At 40.8% G+C, this 16,956-nt stretch overlaps 2 protein-coding genes across 8 annotated transcripts; both read left to right on the forward strand.

Annotated features, from left to right (window-relative positions):
- Window positions 1-924: 924 nt before the first annotated feature.
- LOC116208863 (DEAD-box ATP-dependent RNA helicase 42) lies at window positions 925-6,018 on the forward strand. 4 transcript variants are annotated; one of them, XR_004157144.1, is made up of 3 exons: window positions 925-1,192; window positions 1,690-5,495; window positions 5,640-6,018. XR_004157144.1 is itself a non-coding variant. In XM_031542428.1 (3 exons), exons 1-2 carry the CDS (start codon window positions 965-967, stop codon window positions 5,152-5,154), a joined length of 3,693 nt encoding a protein of 1,230 aa, XP_031398288.1. In that variant the 5' UTR covers window positions 925-964; the 3' UTR covers window positions 5,155-5,156; window positions 5,640-6,018. The 4 variants fall into 4 exon arrangements, 2 of the variants coding, with proteins under 2 accessions (XP_031398288.1, XP_031398287.1); XM_031542428.1 differs by having other exon boundaries at window positions 1,690-5,156; XR_004157145.1 differs by having other exon boundaries at window positions 1,051-1,192; window positions 1,509-5,495.
- A 1,822-nt stretch (window positions 6,019-7,840) lies between these two features.
- Window positions 7,841-16,263, forward strand: LOC116208088 (WD repeat-containing protein 48 homolog). Of its 4 annotated transcripts, none has more exons than XM_031541309.1 (19): window positions 7,841-8,043; window positions 9,002-9,108; window positions 9,709-9,882; window positions 10,261-10,326; window positions 10,477-10,566; window positions 10,763-11,068; window positions 11,315-11,412; window positions 11,867-11,902; window positions 12,032-12,152; window positions 12,230-12,466; window positions 12,581-12,676; window positions 12,821-12,886; window positions 13,104-13,142; window positions 13,226-13,360; window positions 13,613-13,977; window positions 14,122-14,248; window positions 14,829-14,996; window positions 15,387-15,507; window positions 15,668-16,263. In XM_031541309.1, exons 2-18 carry the CDS (start codon window positions 9,010-9,012, stop codon window positions 15,483-15,485), a joined length of 2,322 nt encoding a protein of 773 aa, XP_031397169.1. In that variant the 5' UTR covers window positions 7,841-8,043; window positions 9,002-9,009; the 3' UTR covers window positions 15,486-15,507; window positions 15,668-16,263. The 4 variants fall into 4 exon arrangements, with proteins under 4 accessions (XP_031397169.1, XP_031397171.1, XP_031397172.1 ...); XM_031541311.1 differs by having other exon boundaries at window positions 7,842-8,043; window positions 9,727-9,882; XM_031541312.1 differs by having other exon boundaries at window positions 7,843-8,043; window positions 14,122-14,215.
- The last annotated feature ends 693 nt before the right edge of the window (window positions 16,264-16,956 follow it).

A 16,956-nucleotide genomic window follows, 5' to 3' on the forward strand; every position in this document is an offset into this window, starting at 1 on the left:
TACAATTAATATCAGATAATCGATTCCTCGTAGGGCTCTTCTTATGCAGCTTCGTCATACAAATTTAGTATTTGTGAATCGCAAAATTTCTAGAAATGAAAAATACTTTTATATTTATATGTGATTCACCAAGTCTAATGTCCTTGTTGAAGTCCACCAACCTCTCCACGAGATTTTTATTGACCTTAGGAGGCGAACGCGCCGAATCAACTCTCGAGAAAGGGTAGAAGAATGGAACTTATTGTGAGAAATACAATTCATTACAGACGTATGTTCGTTACGCTTCAACCGAGTTATTTTATTCCACCTCTTAGACGGATAAATTAAAAGTTGTTCCTTCTACTCAGCTTAAAGCCTTGAGTATTGTACAACGACGACCTATAGGAGTAATCAGAATAGCTTTGAATTACCATAAAGCGGACATTCTTCTTAGCACAAAATATTGCAGTAGGATAATGGCCACCTAATCCTCCGGCAATGGCCACTGGCAAGGCTATTAGCCTTGGTTAGCCCCTAATGTCGAGATTTTTGGGATTTTTATTTTGAAAAAAAATCTAAATTTTTTATTTTATAATGTATTTAATTTGAAAGTTTTTTATGAAGTAACATGTTATATCAACAGATTTACTATAAATTTTAACAATATGGTAAATTTGAGATTAGATTGAAAGTTTATGATTTTATGGTGAAAATATCCTTGAGATATATATTTGAGATAAAATGGAAATTTTACGATCTTTTAGATAATAATCCTAATTTTGTTATTATAAGTTTTTTGTATAAGTGATCCTAATTTATACATGCACACATATACATACAATATATATAAATAAAATAATTAAATCGAACGAATTTGCTTATCCACAAATTAAACGAATTTATTTAAGGAGAAAAGGGAAAGGAAAGAAGAAAAGAGAAGTCGGCTGATGGGCTATTTCTTCCGACATGTACAAATAGAGCCGCGATGGGCTCATCAAGACGACCCAATTCGACTCGCACGCGAACTGACGGCTTCGTCGTCGTCTTCTCCTGCTCTCTATTCCCTCCTCCATATTCGCCTTCGTCTTCTTCATCAGCGGGCTTCTTTCTGATCCTAAATCCTGTTCATCCAGGTCGAGGGATAGTTGATAGGTTCCTTGAAGGAATCACTGCCGCTGGCCTGTCGTCGAAGTCCCAGCTCGCCGCTCAACTGGTACAAACTACTTCCCTTCCCTGTCCCTGCTTCGAGCTACTAGTTCTTTCTTTGTGGTTTGAGTTCGAATCCATTAATTCCGGCGGTCCGGGGCTGTAATCCCGGGCCCTCGGCTCTATCCTTTGGTTTTCGGGGTCCATTACCTGCTCGGAAGATTGCTTTTGCAGAGCTAGGCTTAGGTTAGGGTTAGGGCTAGGGCAGCGAGGAGTGCTGCATGCTTTGTTTTCTGATTTGCGGTTATTATTTTATCGATTTAATCGTGAATGCTGGTAGTTTGCTTCGTGCATGTTTTGATACTGAATTGTATTTGAACCAGGTTTAATTGACCTCACGGCTCTCTGTTGCATGGCATAAAACTTACCGAAATTCTGAGGGAGTCCAATCAGGAATCGGCTTTTTATTCGCTCGCTTTGCAATCTGCTTAATGATTGCTACGATTTTTTATCTCAATACCTACTTACGCGTGTGTGATTCTCGTTTCTGGTTTGCTGCGATAGGTGATGGAAGAGGTAAAGCATAAGTCTAGGAAGGAGGATTCGGAGAGGAAGGACGGAGATTCGAAGAGGAGTCACCGCGATCGGGATCGTGAGAGACGTCGAAAGAAGAGAGAGCGCGAGAGTCGGCTCTCTGAAAGAGAGAAGAGCAGCGACTCTGATGATACGTATGAGAGGGAGCGGGAGAGAGAGAGGGACAGGGATAAGGATAAGCGTAGGGAGAGGGAGAAGGATAGAGCCAGGGCTCGTGACAGTGAAAAGGAAAGAGCTAGAGAAAAGAAGAAAGATAGGGAAAGGGACAGGGACAAGGAAAGAGAGGACAGAGATAGGGAGAGGGAGAAGGAGAAGGAGAGGGAGAAGAGAGAACGAGCAAGGGAGAAAGAAAAAGAAAGGGAGAGAGAAAGGGAGAGGGAGAAGGAGGAGAGGGAGAGGGAGAAGAGAGAAAGGGAGAGGGAGAAGGAGGAGAGGGAGAGGGAGAAGAGAGAACGGGCAAGGGAGAAAGAAAAAGAAAGGGAAAGGGAGAGAGAGAAGGAAAGGGAGAGGGAGAAGAGGGACAAGAAGGACCGTGAGAGGGATAGGGATAGAGATAAGGAGAGGGACAGAAGGCGAGAACGGGAGAGGCGTCATGAAGCTGATAGCGATTACAGTGATGACGATGCCAGAGAGAGTGAGAGGAAACGGCGGAAGCGAGAAGATGATGATGATGATGATGATCGTGAGGGGAGAGAACGTGAGTGTGGTAGGAGCAAGGTCAGTAGGCACAGGGATCATAGTGAGGGCAGCCCAAGGAAAAAGACTGAGGAGGATGACTCAGAGAAGAAGCTCACCCGGGAAGAGGAGTTGGAAGATGAGCAGAAACGGCTTGATGAAGAGATGGAAAAGCGAAGGAGAAGAGTTCAGGAGTGGCAGGAGTTAAAAAGAAAGAAGGAAGAACTGGAGAGGGAAAAGCATGGTGAGGCAAATGCAGAGAAACCCAAATCTGGGAAGGCCTGGACACTCGAAGGGGAATCTGATGATGAAGAGATGGGGAAATCAGATGCAGATATGGATGTAGATGAAGATGAAGATACAGCTCCTAAGCTTGCCAAAGAACCTGCAGATTCTATGGTGGTAGATTCTGAAAATGGAGATGCTGCGCCTGTTTCAGAAAACAAGACTGGTGATGCTGCCCCAGATGAGGAGATTGATCCTTTAGATGCCTTCATGAATGAGATGGTGTTGCCTGAGGTGAACAAGCTGAACAGTGCTCCGGAAGCAACAAATGTTCCTGAAATTGATCCGAATTCGAAGAAAGCTGGTAAGAAATCTGATCAAACTAATGGTAAACTGACAAGGAATGGCCTGAATAAATCAATGGGAAGGATAATCCAGGGGGAGGACTCAGAATCAGATTATGAGGATGTGGAGGATGGAGGTGATCCCTTAGAAGATGAAGACGACGATGAGTTCATGAAGAGGGTGAAGAAGACGAAAGCTGAAAAGTTGTCCATAGTCGATCACTCTAAGATTGATTACCAACCATTTAGGAAAAACTTCTATATTGAAGTAAAGGAGATCTCTAGGATGACAGCTGAAGAGGTCACTGCCTACAGGAAACAGTTTGAACTGAAGATCCACGGAAGAGATGTGCCTAGACCAGTTAAAACTTGGCACCAAACCGGACTTACCAGTAAAATCCTGGAGATCATAAGAAAGCTTGACTATGAGAAGCCCATGCCAATTCAAGCTCAGGCGTTGCCAATTATTATGAGTGGGCGAGATTGCATTGGCATTGCTAAAACTGGCTCTGGTAAAACCCTTGCATTCGTTCTGCCAATGTTGAGACATATCAAGGACCAGCCTCCCGTAGTGGCTGGAGATGGACCCATTGGGCTTGTGATGGCACCTACAAGGGAGCTCGTCCAGCAGATTCACAGCGATATAAAGAAGTTTGCTAGGGCTATGGGCATCGGATGTGTTCCTGTTTATGGAGGCTCAGGCGTTGCCCAGCAGATCAGCGAGTTGAAGCGGGGCACAGAAATTGTGGTCTGCACACCTGGAAGGATGATCGACATACTTTGCACTAGTGGGGGTAAGATAACGAATCTACGCAGGGTCACATATTTGGTGATGGATGAAGCCGATCGTATGTTTGACATGGGCTTTGAACCGCAAATAACTCGGATTGTCCAAAATATACGACCAGATCGTCAGACAGTGCTATTTTCTGCCACTTTTCCTCGTCAAGTTGAGATTCTGGCCCGTAAAGTTCTGAACAAGCCTGTAGAAATTCAGGTTGGTGGAAGGAGTGTTGTCAACAACGATATAACTCAATTGGTCGAGGTGAGGCCTGAAAGTGAAAGGTTATTGAGACTGTTGGAATTGCTTGGGGAGTGGTACGAGAAGGGTAAAATACTGATATTTGTGCATTCGCAAGAGAAATGTGACGATTTGTTCAGGGATCTGCTCAGGCATGGTTATCCTTGTCTTTCACTTCATGGGGCTAAAGATCAGACCGATAGAGAATCCACCATAGCGGACTTTAAGAGCAACGTCTGCAACTTATTGATTGCGACCAGTATAGCAGCTAGAGGTTTAGATGTTAAGGAGCTTGAACTGGTCGTCAACTTTGATGTTCCAAACCATTATGAGGATTACGTTCACCGAGTGGGTCGGACAGGTAGAGCTGGCCGAAAGGGCTGTGCTATAACATTCGTCTCTGAGGAAGAGGCCAGATATGCACCCGATCTTGTTAAAGCCCTGGAGCTTTCAGAACAAGTTGTTCCTGATGACCTAAAAGCTCTTGCTGATGCCTTCATGGCTAAAGTGAATCAGGGGCTGGAGCAAGCCCATGGGACTGGTTATGGAGGGAGCGGCTTCAAGTTCAATGAAGAGGAGGATGAAGTCAGGAGAGCAGCGAAGAAGGCGCAAGCAAAGGAGTATGGATATGAGGAGGATAAATCGGATTCAGATAATGAAGACGATGGGGTTCGAAAGGCAGGTGGAGACATCTCACAACAAGCTGCTCTTCAAATTCAAGCCCAGCAAATGTCAAATCCCCTTCCCAGTATTCTCAGTAACGTCTCTATGCTTCCTGACGATGGGGCAGCTCGTGCTGCTGCTATAGCTGCCGCCATCAATCTGCAACATAATCTTGCGAAGATCCAAAATGCCTTGCCCGAGCACTATGAAGCAGAGCTCGAGATTAACGACTTTCCGCAGAATGCCCGCTGGAAGGTCACGCACAAGGAAACTTTGGGCCCGATTTCGGAGTGGACTGGGGCAGCAATTACTACACGAGGGCAGTTTTTCCCACCTGGAAGAATACCAGGCGCAGGAGAACGCAAGCTTTACCTGTTCATTGAGGGCCCCACTGAGCAGTCCGTCAGGAGAGCTAAGGCGGAACTCAAGCGTGTCTTGGAGGACGTCACTAATGCCGCATTATCCCTTCCTGGTGGAGCCCAACCGGGCAAATATTCAGTTATTTAAGTGTAAGGACTTAAACCTAACTTAAGACTCCCCAGTTTATATTGTTTTCCCTTTTATTGTCTTCAAAAAAATCATAATTTGGCATCAAATTCAATTGAGATTGCTTATTAATTCCTATTTTCCCAGCTCTTCTCACGTGTAATGATTCTTCAATCTCGTGTTGCTTCTTTTGGGGATTTTTATGAATTTTTTTCCCCTTTTGATTCCCCTTTCTTTTTCTTGTTTCCTTTTCCTTCTTGTGGCGCCGAGGATGACTTAAGACTGTGCTGGCATGTACCGTATGTCTGCCCAGTGCCATCCCTGTTGTGGCCCGAGAGAGATTGCCCAATTTGCCCACCATGGTGCGACCGCTTCTTCATCAAGTCGTCATCGATTTGAATGGATGTCATCAGAATTTCTAACCTTTTAACTTCTGTCCATCGTTATGGTCGGTTACTCCCGGTATCTGTTATGATATTAATCATGTCTCAACTTTGATCTTGCAGATTCAATTGCAGACTCCGCTTGCCTGCAGATGGAATTTTGTTCAATATTTTCACTCGTTGAAACAGAACCAGGATTACTGCTTAGTTTGTTGTCTATGGCCTTTTTTTTTTTTAATCAAATCAACTCATCTGGTGTACTCATCTGTTCCTGTCCCGTCCTTAGCGATGACGGCTCAGGTTAGTAGGAATTCATGCTCGAGACTGCTGCTGTCAGTGCTGCGCCTTCTCCATCTTGCTCATTTTGTTGGCCATCATAGTTAGCCTAGGTTGTTTTGTTTCTTGTATTCAAACTGAAAACCTCCAGAACCTATGCCGATCATTGATGTTGACAATCATATGACTGGATAAATTATATACATGAGTGGCATCCTTATCCCCATATTGAGAATTTGCTGATCGTTTTGGATACTTTGCAGGGTTTGAGTTACATGAACGCTTGTGCATTTCCAATGTTGCTGCCTGGTCGTACCCTCATGGTCCGTATTGTGAATAATGTCCTATATTTTCTTTGAATTGGAGATACCAACATTGGTAAGGTTGTTTGATAGAAACCGGCTATTGTAGTGCACCAGACCGTGTTTAAGAGTCCATGCATCGGGGTACTGTGAGGCCTTTGCCTGGGTCATTGTTCTAGCTAATAGAATTGCAGCTTTTAAGTCCGTTGGAGAAGAGCACAGTGACGTTGATGAAGTCTCACTCCGTTTGCTTCTTTAATTGGCCGGAGATAGGACATGACCATCAATAAATACCTTCGATACAGTTTCCGTTTTTCTTTGATTGTGGGTGTCGATGTCTATTAGCTTTGCTAAACCCGCAGGGTTTTTGTCAGCCTTAGTTACGTGGCTTGGGGTTTGATCATGCCGAGTCGAGTCAAGTCAAGATCCAAGGATAGTAGTGCCTTCTAGCTCCGAGCGGCGACTCCACTTGAAGTCCTTAACCATGAGATCAACCAAGAGATTGAGTCGGGCCAAATTGAGCTTTGAAAGCTGTGGGTGCCAGGGAAAGCAAGGCTTGAAAAATTCGGGGCGTGCTCGACGACATAGCAAATCGAGCTTGAATTTTATTTTGTTTTAGGTTCTGGGCGTGCTCGATGACATAGCAAATCGAGCTTGAATTTTATTTTGTTTTAAGTTACGGGCGACAAGGCGAGTGTCACGGTATCGAATTCTCTTTTTTTCCCTTTGTTTTTTTTGCTCGAATTATTTTTCCCCATTTGTATGGCGGAGGTTTGAATTTCTTAATTAATAGAGGAGGCTTTGGAGCCTGCGAGCTCTCTCATTCATTATGAGGCCCACCTAAGCCTGCAGAGAGAGAAGGCCATAAATTCAATTCAAACCCAACAACGGTCCAAAGTCAACTCCATACTCGCCCCAAAACAAGATGACATCAACTGATAATTGGCAATACATACGCCTGCACACGTATGGCAATTCGGTTTTTTTTTTTATCAAATTACAAAAAAACAAGATTTTCAAAAATCGAATTACCGACTCGCTTCTCTAACGAGCATTTCGATGATGATTTCGATCGAGATGTTCTCAGTTTATTGTTTTAGGCTATTGCCCGTTTCAATATTACTTTGCACTTGATAATAATCAGTTTCTGATGAGTTTAGAACTCTCAAAATCCCATTACTTATTGCGATTCCGCTAACTGCATGCACATCATAATTTCCTCAAAACGAATACTAAAAAAACAATGAAGAATTTCAAAATCTTAGATCATGGACTAAGATGTGCTCTAACAAAAAGAATTATCTATAAGTAAATAATAAAATGCAATAGAAGCAAAAATTGTTTTTTTTCCCCATTTTTGACTAAAACGGGTAGACGTAGCAAACACATGACTTAATTATATGCGTTAGAATTCCCCTGCAAAATATGAGAATTGAGTCTTAATTATACCATAATTTGAGAATATGAACTCGTCACCATGACCCCAATGAGATATATGAGGAACACCATTCATCCACAAGTTTAGGGGGAAAAAAAGAAGAAGAGGGGTTGTTGGGAGCTGTATGTGCAATACATGGGTAATTTGACGGTCAAACGGACACGTGGAGGGTCAGGAGTGCAGGTGCAGGATAGTCACACGCACCGGCGAGCACGGTGTCTGTTCCTGTAAAATGATAGATTTACCCCTGATTGAAACCCCACCCCCCCCCCCCAAAAACCGAGTCAATGGACAACACTCGATAAAATCGAACACACATTTTCACTCTCTCTCTCTCTCTCTCTCTCTCTCTCTCTCTCTCCATCACCTCTCTCCTTCTCTCTCTAAAAGCACAGCCATTACCCCTCTGTGGACTTTCTCTCTCTAAAAAGGAAATTGGAACTCCAGCACAGCACAGCAGTGTGGACGAAAAACGGCCCCGGCGGAGCTGTAAATTCGCCATTGCTTCCAGGTTAGGGTTTCCTTCCCCCCCTCAATCTCCACCCCCTGTTGCATTCGTCCCCCGGACTGTCCCCGTTTACCTCCGAGAATAGCCTGATGCCGCTGGTGTCTCGATTGGCGCGGCCGCTGTGAGCTAGCTGGATTAGTTGTTTAGGACTCTGATCGTATATGATCAGATTGCTCTCAGGTGTTAAGATCAATCGTCTTTGTCTCTGTGCAGCTCTGATGTTTAAGTTTACGAGTTTTCCGAGCTCGTTATGGGGAATTGGGATGCTCTAGACTCTGCTGTGCGTTGAAAGTTTAGAGTCGCAGAGTTATCGGTCGTTTTCGGTTTTTGAGGAACCTGTGACGAAGGATGGAGGATATTAGATTGGTTTACTAGGTTGCAGAGATAGATGACTGAGCTTAATATTATTGGTATCATTGTTGTGTTTTTGTGGATTTTGAGTCTGTTTAAGGATCAGTTCGGAAACAAATTCGTTGAGTATGGTTTTTGTGTTTCCCGAGGATTCGGACAGATTAATGGCAGTTTACGGCTTTCTTGCTTGTTAGAATAGTATTCTAAATGAGTGCCATTTGATACCTCAAAGAGATTTATGGCTTTTCAAACTGAACCCTCCTAGTGTATCGGTGTTCTTCCAGTTTGAGGAAATGCAATTGAAAGAGCAGACTGCCTTCTGACTGCAATAAATTAGTTAGTGACCTGATTCTGGAATCCGGGTTTATGATGGACTGCTTCTGATATTCTGTTTGAGCTTTATCAAGAATTTTATCAGGCACATGAATGTGTATTTTATTGATGATATTAGTAATTTCATATGCTCTAATGGTTACTATGAGTATTTCTTTTGAACTCTGACCGCATGATCGCATATATATAGTTTAAAACAGGGACCATTCAATTTGTTCTAGGACATCATCTAGCCAATTGTGCATTGGATTGATGTGTGAAACTTTCTATTTTTCAGTTTAGAGGATGCACCGCGTGGGTAGTGCTGGGAACACGTCCAATTCTAGCCGTCCTCGTAAGGAGAAGAGATTGACATATGTGTTAAATTATGCTGATGACGAAAAGGTGAAGTGGTTTAGTTGTGGAGTTAATTTGCAGCCTTTACTTCAATTTTTCCAGTCCTGAAATATGCTATTTGAAGTTATCATTTTTCTGAAATTGATAATTTGAGTTATGGCTGGATCCAAGCCTCCGAGATACAAGATTCCATTTAAAGTATTCTTCATTTGAGCGTGAAATGAAGTGCAAGGGACAGACGGTTGGAGGAATTTGTTTTAACAGGAAATGGTGATTTTAATTGAAACACTGCAGGTCAGATGTCCCATAAGCACACGGTATTTAATGCATAGAGTAAGAATATGGTCATATCGTGCCAAACAATGCGATAGTAAATTGTGTACATGCACATTCCAACCTGGATGACCCAGCTACATCTCTTTTACATTTGATCAAGTCATAATTTTCCCATACAATGCTAATCTTACAATTGTTGGGACCTTAAAGAGTTTTAATGGCCTATATAGTATACAGAAGTAAATTTTTTTAAAAAATTACCATGTGATCTCTCTTTGGTAGTTTCTCATTTGTTTTTCATGAAAAGATTGGATGGGAACTTGGTTAAAGTACCAATATTCAATTGAAACTTCTTATCGTTTTGTTTTTTAGTCGTCTCTTTATATGCAGCACTGTGCAGGTATAAACTGTTTAGCTCTATCGAAACCAGCATCTGATGGTGGCGATTACCTCTTCACTGGGAGCCGTGATGGTACATTGAAGAGATGGGAATTGAACGAAAATGCGGCAACCTGTTCTGCTACATTTGAGTCGCATGTTGATTGGGTAACATTCTATTTCATCCCTTCTTCATCAGCCCAGTAGTTGCATGGGCGATGGCTTGGGTTTTTAATGGTTATTTTGCAAGATTTTAAAGATCAATTTGGGTGGAATTTTCATATTATAATTTTTGGTTGAAACTAATCTACTTCATATAAATTTCTTTATGCAATTCTATTTTGGGAGTTGAAACTTAACCAAATGAAGGAGGAATAAGTGAGAATGGAAGAATGTTTAGAAACTAATTATCTTGGTTTTTGTTGACATACAAACATGAAAGATAAGTTGCATATCTTTAAGTTTATAATTGTTTAGATGCTGTTACAATGACTTCTGCATTTCTCATTTCGATTCAGAATATAATGAGATTTATTGTTGGTGCAGGTCAATGATGCTGTCCTTGCAGGCGATAATGTGCTTGTGTCTTGTTCATCAGACGCAACTCTCAAGGTTGGTCCATCATGATGACTGTTCTTTCAAAGGCAATAGTGATATGTTTGTATGTCCATTTTTCTGGCTGTACTCTGTGCTTATTGAAGACCAACCTTTTTTCTGATTATCTAATCATTTTCCGTGTTTTCGGGTTTGGTAATAAAACAGGCATGGAATTGTTTGTCTGAAGGAACCTGTATCAGGACTCTCCGGCAGCACTCTGACTATGTTACTTGTCTTGCTACAGCAAAAAAAAATGTAATGTGTGGATATTAAATGTTTAGATTAAAGGCTTTTATCTGTTCGCTTTTGCTGATCTAGTTTTTGTTGAATGCTAATCAGAATATCCAGAAAGTGTCAATTGAATGATCGAAGCTTGAAATTAGTCTTGAGAAAATATAGTTTCTGGAAAAATAGTTGGTTGCTGATGCTTTTGTAGTGTCAAACATTTTAGAGCAATGTTGTTGCCTCTGCTGGCCTTGGCGGAGAGGTTTTCATATGGGATCTTGAAGCTGCACTTGCTCCTATTTCAAAGTCAAATGATCCAACAGAAGATGATTGTTCAAATGGTGTCACGAGTGGTGCAAATCCATTGCCAGTTGGTACTCTACGGACCATCGGCTCTAGCAGCAGTATTTCTGCGCATCTTAATCAATCTTCAGGTTATGCACCAACTGCTGCCAAAGGCCACAAAGAGTCAGTTTATGCATTGGCAATGAATGATACTGGAACACTTCTTGTGTCTGGCGGAACTGAAAAGGTATAAAATTAATTGGCTGCTGTAAGGAAATTGTGGCGCTTTGTCGTCTTAGAACTGTATTAAGAGTATTCTATGCAACTTAGCTCATTTTCTAATGAAAACCAGAATAGCCCTTTCTTATTCCAGCTGCATTCTATTTCATGATTGTTGCCTTTTTTCTTCTGCCGTGAATTTGATCATTGAAGATATCTTTTCTATATTTGCACTTCTGAACAAAACTTATATGCAGAATCTTTCTTTCTTTAGGTTGTGCGGGTTTGGGATCCAAGGAGTGGTTTGAAGACTATGAAGCTAAAAGGGCATACGGATAATATAAGGGCTCTCATTATGGATCCTACGGGCCGGTTGGTCATTTACATGAGTTGATTTATATCAATCATGAAGTTTTATGTTCTATCTAGTTCAGATATGTTTGTTTGGGAGGCTCTTGATGGTAGATTAAAGAACTGAACGACTGTGATAAAATTTGGATAACATAAAATTGATTGGAGAGGAGTGAAATGATTGGGATATAATCTGCAGCACATTTATTTATTTTATGAGTTACAGAGGAATAGCTAGAGTTTAAGCTCTATTTCCCTCGTAATCTTTTCTCATTGTAGGAAGTTGAATTTAGCAGTAGATTAGTTCTGACCATTCAGTGATTTTTATCTCTTGAGAATTCTGGCTTAATATATTTCTTTGAGCAATGATTCATATGCTTAGCATGTTCACATGGAAAAAGATGTCTTATGCATATAAAATTCTTGTAATTTATATTTACGAGTGTTAATTTTTCTGCTGTTTGGTGATTTTCAGGTATTGTTTATCAGGATCCTCTGATTCTATGATAAGGTAGCTGAAGGAGTAACTTCAAGTAACTTCATTTTTATTTCAAACATTGCATAGCTGGGTGGTACATGATAATAATACTTTTCCTGACACCTACATTTATTTGAGGCTGAGTTTTATCTCAATTTGTAGATTGTGGGATATCGGTCAGCAGCGTTGTGTGCATTCTTATGCTGTGCATACAGATTCTGTTTGGGCACTTGCCAGCACTCCATCATTTAGTCACGTCTATAGTGGAGGGAGGGACATGTCTGTAAGTATAGTCTCCTAGATGGTCCAACTTCTCTTATACTCTTATATCTTACTAACATTATGCTGCCTATTTTACAGTTATACTTGACAGATTTGTCAACAAGAGAGAGCTTATTACTTTGTACCGAGGAACACCCCATATTGCAAATGGCATTGCAGGATGATAACATATGGATTGCGACTACAGATTCTTCTGTACATAGATGGCCTGCTGAAGGACGCAATCCTCAAAAGGCCTTGCAAAGAGGTGCATCGTTTTTGGCTGGGAATTTGTCCTTCTCAAGAGCAAGGGTTTCTCTTGAAGGATCTACCCTAGTATGTGATGCTTTTAGTCTTTTTTCTGCAGCTAGTCTTGCGACAACTGTATAAGTATTCATGCTACTTTGCTTTACCCACAAGTATCATACTATTACGATTGCAACATTGCAGGTCCCTGTGTTTAAAGAGCCAGAATTCACAATTCCTGGTACTCCAGGAATCGTGCAACATGAAATATTAAATAATCGGAGGCATGTCTTGACTAAGGTACTTTTACGCTTGACTCATTGATTATGATGTTACACAAATCTTTTCCTCTTCTCTTTCCGTTGTCATTATTGATGGATTATCATGCAAGAATGTTTTTGAGTTTCTAATAAATGAGATATTTATATTGGTTGCTTCTGGTAGGATTCAGTCGGTTCAGTAAAGCTTTGGGAGATTACCAGAGGCATTGTGGTGGAGGACTATGGGAAGGTCTGATAAATCATCTTGCTTTGCATAGTTTCAGCCACTAGAATAATGCATGTATTAGAGTAGTATTGGGATAAGCCTTCAGATGTTATAGTTAGTGTTGCTGGAAAATTTCATGATAATTTCCTCCAGCGTTACAACTGTTGTTGCTTGTAACCTTTTTCTTTAAGATATTAAATCTGTTGTCTATTGCATTAATTCTCCTATTTTGCAATTTCAGGTCCCCTTTGATGAAAAAAAGGAAGAACTATTTGAGATGGTAAAGATGCAATAATTTGATTTCACATTTTCATTCCAATTATGTTGATTCGATGGTTATTCCTCTTGATTTTGTGCTTGTAGGTAAGCATACCTGCATGGTTCTCGGTTGACACAAGGCTTGGTAGCTTGTCTGTCCATTTGGATACTCCACAGTGTTTTTCTGCAGAGATGTATTCAGCAGACCTTAACATTTCTGGGAAACCCGAGGATGATAAGGTAAATGCATCAATTAATTTTCTTAAATCTCTTCTTGAGTATGTGTCAGGATCTGAAAGTAATATTATCTGCTGTTTATGAAGTCAGTTATCTCATCCATCTAGTGTTTCATGACCGAGTTTTTGAAGTCGGCTTTCAAATCATACAAGGACATGATAACTGGTCTGCAAAGAGTTTCATGAGATCAAGCACAAATATACAGACTTGATGATAACATGTCGAAGCGGCATTTGATTTGATATCGTGATGCAGGTTAATCTTGCTCGAGAAACACTTAAAGGTCTCCTGACTCATTGGTTGACCAAAAGAAGGCAGAGACATGGTTCTCAGGCTTCATCGACCAATGGGGACGTGTTGTCTGGGAAGGATTTTAGTGCTAAAAGTCTTGCCCATTCGAGGATAGAGGTTGATGGCAATGCTGAGAATGACTCCATGGTGTATCCTCCATTTGAATTTTCCACTGTCTCGCCTCCTTCGATCATCACTGAAGGTTCTCAGGGAGGTCCATGGAGGAAAAAAATAACTGATTTGGACGGAACTGAAGATGAGAAGGACATTCCTTGGTGGTGTATTGATTGTGTGGTGAATTGTCGTTTGCCACCGAGAGAAAATATAAAGTAACTTTCTGACATTATGTTTTCTCATACATAGTGATTTTGCTAGGTGCATGGATTAGTTGTGGGGTAATCCTGTCTGGAAGTAATATGCAACTTTGTGAAATCATCAGATAACAACTGAAGATGTATTTAACTTTTATGCAGGTGCAGTTTTTACTTGCATCCTTGCGAAGGTTCCACTGTTCAGATACTCACACAAGGAAAACTCAGCGCGCCTCGGATATTGAGGATACACAAAGTAAGTTTGCTAGATGCAGCAAAACATATATGGGTGAGGTTCAATTGTTTTCTATTCATGATTATTGATCCTTACAGCGTGCAACTTGTGATTGTTAGAACTGTTTAGATCTAAATATGTACTGGATAATCTTTTTCCGATTATTTGTATGTGCCCCCACAATAATCCTGGCCTTGGAAGGTAGATTTAATGGAGTTACCAATTCTTTGTCATGTTTGAGTTGCTCTTTTTGTGAAGAATACGACAGTCATTTTTTATGCGAAGATTCTAGTAATTTATCAAGTTTCGAAATTTCAATTTTTTATTTTAGGTCCCAAGACCTGTATAATATTTTTCATTTAATTGGAATCTGAGAGTTTATGCAGTTTTGGATATTAAGTTTGACTGTGAAATGGCCATATTATGCTATTGTGGCATACATGATTTAGTACTGGACTGAGCAAACCCAAAATTAGGTAAATCCGGAGGTTGTGCAGTCTGTTTGCGGCATCAATGAAAAACTTGACATCTAATATCTTAAAGCTGTCCCCCCCACGTACTACACACAGGCCTGCTTTCAGTTGCCCAGCAGAGGAACACCTTCTCATATGTATTGTTGTTTTTGCTCATGTAGGTTGTAAATTATGTCATAGAAAAGATGGTCCTTGATAAACCAATGGACAATATAAGCAGTGAAGGAACATTTGGAGGGCCGTTACAACATTCTGCCATTGGTGATGGATCTGGATTAAAGCCAATTCCGAAATTTAAACCCTTGATAGAAATTTTGTGCAATAATCAGGCAAGTGGAATTTTTTTATCTCCATGTGGTCAATCTGTTCATTTCATCAGATCACGTCTGGTCGTGCTGCCGATACTGAACTCCCTGATATTTGTCCTGAAGTTTCATTTGGCTTTCTGACCCTCTGGTAGAATTTATGAAGGGAATCTTTCATCGTCATTTTTTTTTTATCACACGAATAATCTAATAGTGTAAAGGAAAACAGTAGCTTTCATGAAATCACTTGAATAATGTTTTTGAACGAGAATTGTTGAGGAACGTGCTGGAGCACCTTTTATGCAGAGGGTAATTCATTTGCCATCAGTTATGGAATACATCTATTTATTGTATAAAACCACTGAAGTGAGTATGTCTATTTTTCATGGCTCATATCTTTTGGATTTTTTTCAGGTTTTACCCCCGGACATGAGCTTAGCCACTGTAAGGGCATATATATGGAAGAAACCAGAGGACCTCGTATTAAACTATAGAGTGGTTCAGCCGAAGTGATTTGTTGTCTCATTATAGGGAGGTAAAAACTGCTATGTTGTATGTTGGCTGGTTGATGTTTTTACATGCAATGTCTAGAATTATTGTTCAGTGGGAACAATATTGAGGCCCACCTCGAATGACGAACTTTATTTTAAGGTGTGGAGGCCTCTGTTGATACTGTCGGTGTGATTTTTCTGCAGGCTTATTAGATGGAGAGTAGTTTTTTTAGATCTTGTGGAGTGGCCTGAGACTTCTTGCAACAATTTCTCACCGTCATCACGATTCTAAGCAACGTGTCTGTAAATTACGGACCCTGGTTGTTTGATGAGCCCAGCTGCTGCACATTACGAACTAGGTAAAGAGCTCAAGCCTAAGTACTTCTCCTGGAAAAGACTGGTGCTGCCAATCCCGAACTTTTTCTGTGGTTGACATCTTCTTTGGAGATTGAAGGGTTATTTTTTGACACTTGGTGGAGAAGGGTACAGATGTCTTTTTCTTTTTCCCCCCAGGAAATCTCCCGGTGGGAGAACAAGGATTAGAATGCAAACAGCTTTGTAAGATTTGTGTTGTGGGGTGCAACGAATAGTCGAAGTTCTGTCATTTTAAATTGTCTATGGAAATAAAAAATGTGCATTTGACAGTCAAAATAGTCATTCTAGATATTAGATCGTTCTGCGTTCTTTGCTGTCCTGTATAAAAAGGCTTTTGTATAGGTACGAGCAATATCGGAGTGAGAACTTGTTGGCCTGCTTTAAGTTCGATCATTTCTGAGGTTATGCCACCATGTTTTCTTGTACTTGTTATCAGCGTTCCTTTTTAATCCCGAGAATAATGTTGTGGTTACTCCCTCTACTCATCGTTCCTTTGATACTATGTTTAGATGTTAGCCCAATGTACGAACAGAGCCGCAACTTAGGTATGTTCCGTTACTGCCTGAAGAGACCACTTTTTTCATTAGATAACTTAGGTATGTTCCGGTACTGCCTGAAGACTCAATTTTTTCATTAAATAACTCAGGCAGTGTTTGTTTGGATTTAATTGTAAGTGCTGAAAATTAAGTGTTAAAAATTTAAAATATAAATAGAATAAGTGCTTAAATGATTGAGTGAGAAGTGTTTGATTTGGTAATCATTATAATGACTGAAATTATATATATCTACATAAAAGCCCATTACTTCAACTTCTTTCACTTTTGCCCATAATTTATTTAAAATTCAGAAATTATTAAAAAAAGAGAAAATTGCAAAAAAGAAAAATGGAGGCAGTTTTAATCGGAGAGGGAGGTGGCCCTCGATTCCAGCCACTACCGTTGTAAATGAGGTTGCCGGTGACTTCGATTGGACGGTGGTGGCCGAGATCAATGACCACCACCACCACTAATCTTCCTCTCTCTCTTTGGGAGTTCAATTGGTGCGGTGGGGCTCCAACGCCGGCCTCCACTGGCAGAGAGGAGGTCACTAGCGACCTCAGACGTAACCGGTGACCTCCT

The sequence above is a fragment of the Punica granatum genome, chromosome 5, assembly GCF_007655135.1.
Source record: "Punica granatum isolate Tunisia-2019 chromosome 5, ASM765513v2, whole genome shotgun sequence".
Classification (NCBI taxonomy): Eukaryota; Viridiplantae; Streptophyta; class Magnoliopsida; order Myrtales; family Lythraceae; genus Punica; species Punica granatum.

What these genes read in the sequence shown, in the direction of transcription:
- LOC116208088 (XM_031541309.1), top strand. Translation starts at nt 9,010, where the DNA reads ATGCACCGCGTGGGTAGTGCTGGGAACACGTCCAATTCTAGCCGTCCT. An exon ending in GTGGAGGGAGGGACATGTCT is followed by an intron (nt 12,153 to 12,229) that starts GTAAGTATAGTC and finishes CCTATTTTACAG; the next exon opens with TTATACTTGACAGATTTGTC. An exon ending in CTCTTGAAGGATCTACCCTA is followed by an intron (nt 12,467 to 12,580) that starts GTATGTGATGCT and finishes GCAACATTGCAG; the next exon opens with GTCCCTGTGTTTAAAGAGCC.
- LOC116208863 (XM_031542427.1), top strand. Translation starts at nt 965, where the DNA reads ATGGGCTCATCAAGACGACCCAATTCGACTCGCACGCGAACTGACGGC. An exon ending in CCCAGCTCGCCGCTCAACTG is followed by an intron (nt 1,193 to 1,689) that starts GTACAAACTACT and finishes TTGCTGCGATAG; the next exon opens with GTGATGGAAGAGGTAAAGCA.